The sequence below is a fragment of the Danio rerio genome, chromosome 7 (genome assembly GCF_052040795.2).
Source record: "Danio rerio strain M-AB ecotype USA chromosome 7, GRCz13ab, whole genome shotgun sequence".
Taxonomy (NCBI): domain Eukaryota; kingdom Metazoa; phylum Chordata; class Actinopteri; order Cypriniformes; family Danionidae; genus Danio; species Danio rerio.
Window position 1 is genome coordinate 7691244 of NC_141027.1, and position 11257 is coordinate 7702500.

Consider the following 11257-nt stretch of genomic DNA (forward strand, 5'->3'; position numbering starts at 1 on the left):
AAAGATTTCTAAATCCAGTTCTAATTTTCAGCAAACGAATAAATGAACAATAATAATGAGGTGTGTCTAAAAAACAGTTATATCAAACACACGTCCTGTTCTTATGCCCCATATGGTGATGAAGACGACCATTAGGTGGACAAATCAAAACTTGTTTTTATTCAAACTAATATAAATATGCATATAATAAATAATAATAACATTATACAAAAGCAAATTGTCATGGAGAAACTGAAAAAAGCCCCTGAGGTGTAGAAGGCATGGAGGCAGTGGTTTTTATTTTTATGTAGTAAATATTCAGGGTATTGACCTTATTCTAAAATGTGGAAGTGCGCCTGTTGTCGCGATTGTCTTAGAACTTCCGATTCAGTCGCTTATGGGAGAAATGACAAGGAATAATAAACGGCAGAAAATGGCCAAACTACTTGCTCAACAAACAAATGTTTGCATGACTATACAGACCAAGTAGCATAATATAATAAGAAAATATTAAATTGCAACATCAAGCAGCGTAACGAGCAGTTGTTAACGTCAAAAAATGAATGGAAGTAAATGTAACCGGAAGTCGCGAGACAAAAAGATTCAAATGGCAGCGCCGGCTCGTCTGCAGAGAATAAGGTGAATATGCATAAATCCTAAAGGAAATTTCACTACCTTTTTAAGACTTTTAAAGAATATTTTAAGACCTCGTCGCCACTTCAAATTCCAATCAGTATCAAACCTTTAACTTGATAAACAGTAGTAGCTAATTAAATCAATGGAGCACAACCATACAACAGAACTCAGATAAGCTCGGAAGAAACAAACCCTGAAAAAATAAATTACGCGGTTGTTTTAATCGACAGGCATCAGCCACTGTTTAAACTCGTCTTTCTCCAACTAGGAGTTTGCAGTCCTACATTTTTCCATCTGTTTTGATCTATGCTTTCGCCTCATGTGGAGAGCGTCACTTAGGGTGCTTTCACACCTACACTTTTGTTTCGGAACGTATCTCGTTTGCCCAGTTAGCGCGGTTCGTTTGGCATATGTGAACAGGGCAATCGCGCTCTGTTCCGCGCCAAAGTAATCGCTCCGAGATCGCTTGAGTGAGGTGGTCTCGGCTCGATTGAAACGAACCCTGGAGCGGTTCGATTGCAGTGAGAAAGCAATCCGATCCGAGCGCGGTTATATCACAGTGTTGTATGGATATGTAATAGGCTTACGGCGATATGAAGAGAGAATTATGAGTAGGGCGGGAAGTTTTGCGAGTCTCCGGATGCCCGCAAACGAGTGATGATCTCCCGGTAATCTCGCGTCTCCCTCCCGGTCATCAAATAGGCTACGTGGCGCACCCTTCTCACCCCTCCCCACCGCATCTCTCCTTAGACACATCGCGCACGCGCACCTTGTCAATCACCATCAAACCCCCACCTCTCCTGACAGCTAAGCGGGACGCTGCAAAATAAACCTTGACACTCTGACCAATGTAAGGAGAGTTTACTCGCACGTGACTTGTTTTAGCTCTTTTGGTCCGATTAGAAACTTTGCAGTGTGAAAGTGAACCGCTCCAAGAGCAAAGAGCAACAATGTAACAATTGTAATCTCTGTTTCGGAACAACTGAATCGATTCACAGGTGTGAAAGCACCCTTAATCCTCCCACGTTTGTTGCAAAATACGTGAAATCATCCGGAAGAAGGAGTTTGGCTGGACGTGCCCTGGCCCGAACCAATTGCGTGGATCGAGCACGCCGTTGTTAATGTTAGAAGGAAAATAAATATCTTTATGCTTTTTTGGAGTCAATCACTTTGTACGACGCTTGAAGAAAATGTAAGAGCTCGTAAAAGCACGATAAAGACTTTAATAGCTTTTAAGGGCCTTCATTTTCTCATAATTGATTTATCAACTTTAAATTTTTATTAAAACAAATATAAATATACAAATAATAAATAATACTTATAATAATAATAACAACATTGTACAAAAGCAAGTTGTCATGAATAAACTTTAAAAGCCCCTCAAGATGAGGCATGGAGGATATATATGTATATATACCGAGTTCAGGTAGGTCTCGAGTACTCCACTGCTTGATAATGTTGGAAGTAGAATAAAATGCTATGAAGTGTCTATGCTGTCAATTTAGATTTGTCAGTTTACTTATGTTACATGTTTTTGGTCTGTGGGAGGAAACCGGAGAGCCCGGTGACAGCACACGCAAACACGAGGAGAACATGCAAACTCAGCACAGAAACGCCGACCTGGCCAGGTAGAGTCCGAGCCGGTGGCATTCTTGCTGTGTGACCGTGGCGCTAACCACTAGGCCTCCGGGCTGCCCTGACAAGGAAATGGGAGGAGTAGGGGTGGAAGGGGGGATTCTTCAAGACGAAGATGGTTGATGGTATGATACTCTGGTTATTTATAGTGGTTAAGGAGTCGTCTGATTGGTGAATCAGAGTTAGCTAATGTGGACCAGGTGCTATCAATCATAAGGGCGTGCTCCTCTCGAAATTAGTTTATAAATAAACTTCACTTATACACAGTTGTGTGGCAGCAGTGTGTGAATATAGGCAGCGTATAAAGGAAAATTAATTATATTTTCTGTATTCACACTTGATTAAAACAGTCTGCAGAAACACTTTGATTGATATTTTCGCTTTGTACGTGTCATCAGAGGGGGAAAGCCCCGCCCACTACTGACTATCTCTCCCTCATTAGCATAAAGCGATAGTCTTGTTTTTGAACACAGGCATTTGTAGCACCGCCCTCTTCTGAAAAAGAGCACAACCTCATTTGAATTTAAAGCGACAGTCACCAAAATGACACAATCAGGATCAAAGCCTAAAAGGGTCTGCTTTAGATAGTTAAAAAACATTATCTTTCTGTTATTTTGAGCTGAAACTTCACACACACTGTATACATCAGAGACTTATTTTCTCACCAATAAGAATCTCGGCACACTTGCTAGCAGGACTGTGAGGGATGAGTCCATGGATGATGAGTTTTCCTCCTCTTTTCCCTGTATTTCCTCCAGGTCTGTGCACGACCCCCAGTAAAGCCTCCAGCAGCCCGCCTCTGTCAGCAGATGAAGACGAGACGCTGCTGAGGCGTTTTGGGTTCAGGTACACACACACATCCTTCAGACGCTGCTGCTGAACCACCACTCCAGGCCTCTGTCCCGCCTGATTCTTCAGGATGGAAGCGGGACGCTGGGAAGAGTCTTTTCCCTCAGCTTTCCTCTGAGATGGTCGCCGCTTCCGTCTCAAGATCTTGGTCAGCTTTTTGAGTTTTGCTTCAGATTTGTTGCTGGAGTTTGCCTGCCTTTTTGCATTGTCAGTGATAATCTCCGCCTCCTTTTCGCTGAAGCGCACGTGATTGGTGGCAGCGGAGTGATTGGCGGAGACCTGAGCCAGTAGAGCCTCTTCTTCTCCATCACTCAGCTCCAGGTAGAAAAGCTGACCGTTCTTCTGGACGTCATCCAGCCATTCCGGCTCCAGATCACTGCGAAACAACACAGAGGAAAAGACGTTAGAGCAGGGGCCTCAAACTCTAATTGGTGAGGGGCCATTTCAGTGACTAATTCATAGGAGGGCCATTTTAACATTCAAGTACAAAAAAAAGTGGAAATCTGACTGAACTGATGCATCTTAGGACAACAGACATGACTTTTTTATTTCACGCATTACCTGTCACCGGGGATATTGCAAATCAACACGTTTATCAAGTCACACATCAGCCGTTATAATATATCTGTGGTTGTTGTGTGTATGGCCGAGCGTTAGACACACACACTCAGTCATTCTTCCACAGAGTATATGCATTAAAACTCCAGCTTTTGTTTCTTGTTGTACATATTGAAACGGTAGTTTAAATTGCTATGAAAATACTATAAATAACAGGCATAATAATTATTATTCTGTAATAATGAATCTGCTTGTTAGTTGGTGACGTATGTAATACTGTTTCCTGGTCCAAGCCGCCATTCATTTGAGTGGAGAAATCATTCGTTTATGATCGCGGTTTTATTCCTATCACACATTAAAGTTAATTTTATATAAAATCATAGTGTAAACAACAATCTCTGGGCTTGCTGCATAACAAATACCAAAAATTTAACAATTTATAAAAAAATGAATCACTTTCTGGCCATCGGATATTAGGCATGGACATATATATTGCGATCGGGATTTTCGAAAGTATTAAGTCGCTATGTAAACGTTTATTATTACCATTTCAAGAGTCTCTCCATTCAGTTGAATAGAGCGCTTGGACCCGGAAGCTGCTTCACGTGACGTCACACTTAACAAGCGGATTGTATCGTCTCAGTAACTTCTCAATATCTTTATTTTTTGTAAAATTACAACAAAGAGGGGAAAAGTATGTACATGAGCAATTGCAGCGTTATGGATGCGACATTCACAGTAAAATCTCAAAAGATAAATAGACAGAGGAAGTACATGTTAACATTATATATTTTGCAAAACACTTGAGCACAGAGTTATGGGAGCAGAAAAATATCAGTCTGCAAACATTTTTTATATTTTAAATGAGGACAATAAACATGCGTTATGGATGTGACCAAAGAAAGTCTGCAAGTTTACAGTATACAACATACTTTGTAGAAATTCGGTGAATTAGGCCGTAGTCACACTATGTACAGTTGCCTCGAACCGGGCCAAAGCACACCCGTCTCCCCCAACGGCCCGCACTCACACTACAATCGGGCCTGGCCACGTTTACGTCATCGATGCTGCGCTGTTCAGTAAGCGCTCTCGCTCAGCACTAGGGTTGTAACAATATACCGGTATGACGGTTTACCACGATTTGAACGTGCACGATTATCATACCATGAACAATTGTATATCAACGGTTTTAACCCTTAAAGACCGAGACAGCCGCCCGCGGCTAAAAATAGGTATTGCTCTTAAATGTTTAATAACTTTTGATCCGCTAATCCGATTCATACAATTCAAAGATTGGCATAAAGAAGAGAATCTCAGCTTTCCAGTGCTGTATCACATAACATTCGCGGACTTTCAGAGGCTCCGGAATCAGTGCGGTTACGTCATCAACATTTGACAACGCTGATTTGACAAAGAAACTCTCGTCACTGTGTCTCCGGACAAATCAGACATGATACATTGATGCATTGTCCCTCCTCCATGCCCAGATTGGTTCAAACTCGCTATATCACAACCAATAAGCATAGGTTTCGCTTTTGTTTGTGGACCAAGCTTTTTGAACAACACGGAATGAGAGAAAGGCATACATTTATGCGCGGCTAAATAAAATGCAAAAAAAAAGTTTTGCATGAAATAATTCTCATACTAAGTACTTTTGCATGCACAGCAGCACAGAAACATGACAAAACAGTGACACAGCAAAGACGAACTGCTGCTCTTGCTGTTTTCAAAAGACGCAAATGAAGATGCAGCTGTTTGTCTGCATTGCAGACAACCACATCCATATCCATATCCATAGACAACCATATCCTTGCTGGCACATAAAATCTAGGGATGTTCCATATTGAATCTAGTTTCGTTATGTAACTATTTATAGTATAGTAAATATTTATATCTATTTTTTACTGAGGATTTGCACCATGTTTATTTGGACTTTGACACATTATTTATTATTTTCTTATTTTTATTTGTTCATTGTAAGTGGTGTTGTTTATAGTAACTAAAAATATATTATTTGGAAAAAGTCAAATTTGCTTCACTGTTCTATTATTTTGTAACATACCGTAAACCGCGAAACCGTCAAACCGTGGTATTGTTTTAGACGATTATCATACCGTGAAAAATTCATACCGTTACAACCCTACTCAGCACAGTGGAGATTTCTCGTTATATCGTTTCAGTTGTTTGATATGCAGTGACATGCAGTCAAATATTTCGCCAAACAGTCCTTAGGGATGCGGTGACACGCAGTCAGATATTTCACTGAACAAATCCGCCACTTTTGACGCTCATAAACAATCATAAAGTCCTCGTGCTGCAGGAATGAGGAGGTTTGAAGGTGCAGCTGTCGTGCAGTGAGGGGTTTGCGTATTTAATACACTACGGCAGTTTGCGTTCACTGAACAGTAAGAATGATTAGTAAATCTATATGAAACAGTCCCTTAAAAGTCACGTCTCGCTTTCAGTTTCGGGCTTTGGCGCATTTTGTACTAATACACAAGCATACCAAGTGAATCGCGCTCAGGCCCACCTCTTCCAACCAGGCCAGGGCCGGCCAAGTGAACCGTGCCTGAGCCCGATTCATCGCACTCACACTTCTCAAACTATCCGGGAAACAGGCCTGGGCACAGTTCGGATAGCATAGTGTAAGTACGCCTTTAAACTGCACAACTCAAAAGAAACAATGCTAATACACGCATACACTCTCACATTCACACACTCATACACTACGGCCATTTTAGCTTATTCAATTCACCTACAGCACATCTGTTTTGGACTGTAGGGGAAACCGGAGCACCAGAAGGAAACCCATGCCAACACGGCAAGAACAAGCAAACTCCACACAGAAACGCCTACTGACCTACCCAGGACTCGAACCAGTGACCTTCTTGTTGTGAGGCGACAGTACTAACCACTGAGCCATCGTGCCGCCCTTTTTACAATCACTCCAAAAGAAAAAAAAGTTATGTCATGTCTTGAAATTTTTCAGCAGCAGAATTTGACATAGCTGAATAAACGGCAGCCAGAAGAGAGAATGTCAAATTTGACTGTCATTTACATTTACTGTAGATTTAAGATGCTGATGACTATCAAACATCTCCGCATTTAAATTTCAAATAAAAGTAATTAAAAAATCTCCAATAATTGCTATTCAGCGCAAAAATAGTTTACTTTTAGACTAGGTCTGTTTTTTGTTGTTCTTTGGATTGTGGGGAAACGCACCCGGAGGAAACCCACGCCAACATGGAGAGAGCATGTAAACTCCACACAGAAATGCCAACTGGCCCAGATGGGACTCAAACCAGAGACCATTTTGCTGTGAGGCGACAGTGCTAACCGTGCCACCATTATATTCTGTATAAGACAACATTCTTGTTTTTTTAAGCGCTGAAAACGATTTCTACGTCACTCAAGTTTAGCCACACGCGTATTTCAAGACCCAATAATAAAAACATAACACGGAGCACATAGCAGAATCTGAGAGCAAACTAAACACTCCATAAGCAGTGCTTCAGACAGCAGTAGTGAAAGCCGCACATCCGAAACCTCCGTAACAGAATCCTCTCGCTCATTCCAGAAAAACTAAACCCAATATTCAGCCAGACTTGATGTTTTCCTCTCCATTTCTAAATTAAGCCACACTACTTTGGTGGTTAGCTCTTGGCAACCACGTCCATAAATTCACTAAAGATGGTGAACAGCATATAATTATTTATGATGGCTGACTTTCCAAATTGGAAACAGAAAGTCCCCTTTAAAAAAAAACGAGAGGGGGCAGAAAATGGACGAAGGCTAGTTTCTCTTTACATGAGACAGCTTTAAGGTATAGTTCACCTAAAAACTGTAAATTCTGCCATTGTTTATTTAATCGCAAATATTTTTGAGTTTTTATTTTTAAAGCAAAAGGAGATATTTTGAAACATGCGGGAAAACTATAACCATTGAGCTTCATTATGATTTTTTTTCCTAACAGGTAAATCAATGGTTACAGCGTCAAAAAAGTATTATTCGCTAATTCTAAATAGTGAAATGATATTAGCAGCAAATGACTATAAAAGTACAACATTGTTCACAGTCAAATAAACAGTGCTAATGTTGTTTTAAAGTCATACTTAGATGTGATTAAAAACCAAATATTCAAACTACCATGGTAAACATTATAAGGAGCAAGTCACAAACTGTCACTGAACAAATGTGCAAATAAAAAACCAACTTTACGTCAATCAGGTTTATATATATCTATATCTATCTATCTATCTATCTATCTATCTATCTATCTATCTATCTATCTATCTATCTATCTATCTATCTATCTATCTATCTATCTATCTATATATATAAATATATAAATATAAACCTGATTGACGTAAAGTTGTTTTTTTAAACATAAACATATTTTTGTTTCCTTTTTGAAAACAAAAGTAGATATTTTGAAAAACGCTTTAAATGCTGTAATGTTGTTTTGAAGTCATACTTAGATGTGATTTCAGACTGAATATTTAAAGTAACGCGGTAAACAATATAGGGAGCAAGTCACAAATTGTCACTAAAAGATTGTGCGAATATGAAACCAACTTTAACTCCAGACATTTTTCAAAACATCTCCTTTTATGTTCAACAAAAAGGATATTCTTAAAGGCCTGAAATCACATGAAAGTTTTTTTTTTATTATCATTTTGGGGTGAACTATCTCTTTAAATGAAAGCAAAATGATGTCATTAAAACAATGCTGTAACCTGTAACCATTGACTTCCATTCTATTTATTTTTCCTAGAATGGAAGTCAATGGTTACAGATTTCTAGGGTAAAGTTGGTTTAATATTCTCACATTCTGACTTTCTCCATACTAATATAATTTCAGAATAATGTCTAAATAGTGAAATCATATTAGCAGCCAATGACAAAGTACAACATTGTACACATTCTGACTTTCTCCTTAATAATATAATGTCAGAAGTATTTGTTGCAAATTCTAAATAGTAAAATTATATTAGCACCCAATGTCAAGTACAGCATCGTTTACAGTCAAATAAACAGTGCTAATGTTGTTTTGAAGTCATACTTAGATGTGATTTCAGACAGAATATTCAAAGTAACGTGGTAAACAATATAGGGAGCAAGTCACAAACTGTCACTAAGGGATTGTGCGAATATGAAACCAACTTTACCTTCAGACATTTTTCAAAATATCTCCTTTTATATTCAACAAAAAGGATATTCTTAAAGGCCTGAAATCACATGAAAGTAAATGATGGGAAAATTATCACTTTGGGGTGAACTATCTCTTTAAATGAAAGCAAAATGATACCATTAAAACAATGCTGTAAACCTGTAACCATTGACTTCCATTCTATTTGTTTTTCCAACCATGGAAGTCAATGGTTACAGATTTTTAGGGTAAAGTTGGTTTAATATTCTCACATTCTGACTTTCTCCTTAATCATATAATTTCAGAAAATATGTCTGAATAGTGAAATCAGCAATGATTAGGAGCCAATGACCGACTATCAAAGTATAATATTGTTCACAGTCAAATAAATAGTGCCAATGTTGTTTTGAAGTCATACTTACATGTGATTTTAGACCAAATAATCAAAGCACCATGGTAAACATTATATGGAGCAAGTCATAAACTGTCACTGAACAAATGTGCGAATATTAAAAACGACGTTGTGTCAATCAGGTTTCTGTCATTTTTTTAAATATCTACTTTAGTGTTCAACTGGAAAAAAGAAACTCAAAAAGGTTTGAAATCACTTGAGAATAAAGGAAAAGTAAATGTTTATTTTAGGGTGAACTAACCCTTTAAATGAACCAAAACATGAAGTGCAGCATGAATTCAAACTAGCTATAAGTCATTAATGTAACAACATAAAAAAGTTTTATTTTGTTAACATATAAAATAATGGTTACATATCTATCTTACTAATTAAATACTGCAGACTGCAAACAACTTCATGAAGTAAATGACACATTAAAATTAAGCACGCAACATGAAGACATCCAAATTAGAACTGCAGTTATTAATATATATTAATTCACAGGTTACAGGGTCACTGGTTACAGGTTTCTTAAAGGGTAAAGTTGGCTTTATATCCACACATTCTGAATTTCTCCTTAATAATATAATGTCACAAATTGTCTCAGTTTGTGTTCAACAGAAAAATGATACTTCTAAAGGTTTGAAATCACTTGAGGATGAGTTAATGATGATGAAATGTTAATTTTTGGGGTAAACTGTGCCTTTAAATGAACCAAAGCACAAAGTGTAGCATAAATTCAAACTAGCTATAACTCATTATTGTAAAAAAGTAAAAATAAAAGCTTTACATATTAAATAATTATAACACATCTATCTTACTAATTAAATACTGCAGACTGCAAACACCTTCATCAAGTAAATGACAAAGATATTAAAATGCAGTTATTAATAAATAATAAAATAAATAATAAAATAAAATTATATATATATATATATATATATATATATATATATATAAATACACATACATATGTTGATGTTTCTTACTCGTTCTCTTCACATGAACCTTGATTTCTGAAAACAAGACAACTTTAAGGTAAAGTTCACACAAAACTGAAAATTCTGTCTCCGTTTATTAATTCTTCACTTATCGCAAACATTTTTTGTTTCTTTTTTTGAAAACAAAAGTAGATATTTTGAAAAATGCTGCAAACCTGTAACCATTGACTTCCATTGTATTTGTATTTTTTTTTCTTCAAACAGGTAAGTTAAGGGTTACAGGTTTCTACTCAGGTTGGTTTTATATTCACACATTCTGACTTTCTCCTAATAATATGTCAGAAAATATGTCTAAATAGTAAAATCATATTAGCAGCCAATCCCAAAGTACAGCATTGTTCACAGTCAAATAAACAGTGCTAATGTTGTTTTGAGGTCATATTTAGATGTGATTTCAGACCAAATATTCAAAGTACCATGGTAAACAATATAGGAAGCAAGTCACAAATTGTCACTGAACGAATGTGTAAATAAGAAACCAACATTAACTCAATCAGAAACCTGAAACATTTTTCAAAATATCTTCTTTTGTGTTTGAGAGTGAGTAAAGGATGAGAAAATTATCATTTTGGGGTGAACTAATCCTTTAAATGAACCAAAACACGAAGCTTAGCATGAATTCAACTCATTAACGTAACATAATAAAAGTTTTACACATATGTTTGGTATTTGTTGATGTTTCTTACTCGGAGTAATCTGAGTCTGAGTAACTGTAACTTGATGCATCGGAATCAGTTTCGCTTCCTTCTTCCTCCTCCTCATTTTCGCGTAAATCCGCCCCGGTTGCTTCTATAATCTGTAGTGAAGCCATCAGCGCATTATAATGGTTAATAAAACCTCCTGGGAGCCACTAAAATGTACATTTAAAAGCTAGGTTTTGCTATTGAACAGCAACAGCGTCCTGCCATGTTATCCGCATACGGGTCTCGCCAGAACGCCATATGACACGCAACTCAAGCTGTGATTGGTAGAATCGAGCCGTTTCCATAGCAGCACGGAAGCTTTTGTTGTACAGCGTGGAAAAAAGTTACGCATTATGATAAACGACAACAGCTCAGG

At 37.6% G+C, this 11257-nt stretch overlaps 1 protein-coding gene across 7 annotated transcripts in view; it reads right to left on the bottom strand.

Annotated features, from left to right (window-relative positions):
* intu (inturned planar cell polarity protein) overlaps positions 1-11257 on the bottom strand; it is a 71792-nt gene that overhangs the window by 58057 nt on the left and 2478 nt on the right. For 4 of the 7 annotated variants that reach the window (XR_015494494.1, XR_015494493.1, XR_015494492.1 and 1 more), the window contains exons 1-2: positions 10885-11126; positions 2916-3475 (exon numbers count right to left, since the gene is read on the bottom strand). Coding sequence is in view for 3 of the 7 variants with exons in the window: in XM_087258514.1 (XP_087114640.1) it covers positions 2916-3475; positions 10885-11009 (685 nt within the window). In the remaining 4 variants the exon portion in view is untranslated. 7 annotated transcript variants of the gene reach the window in all.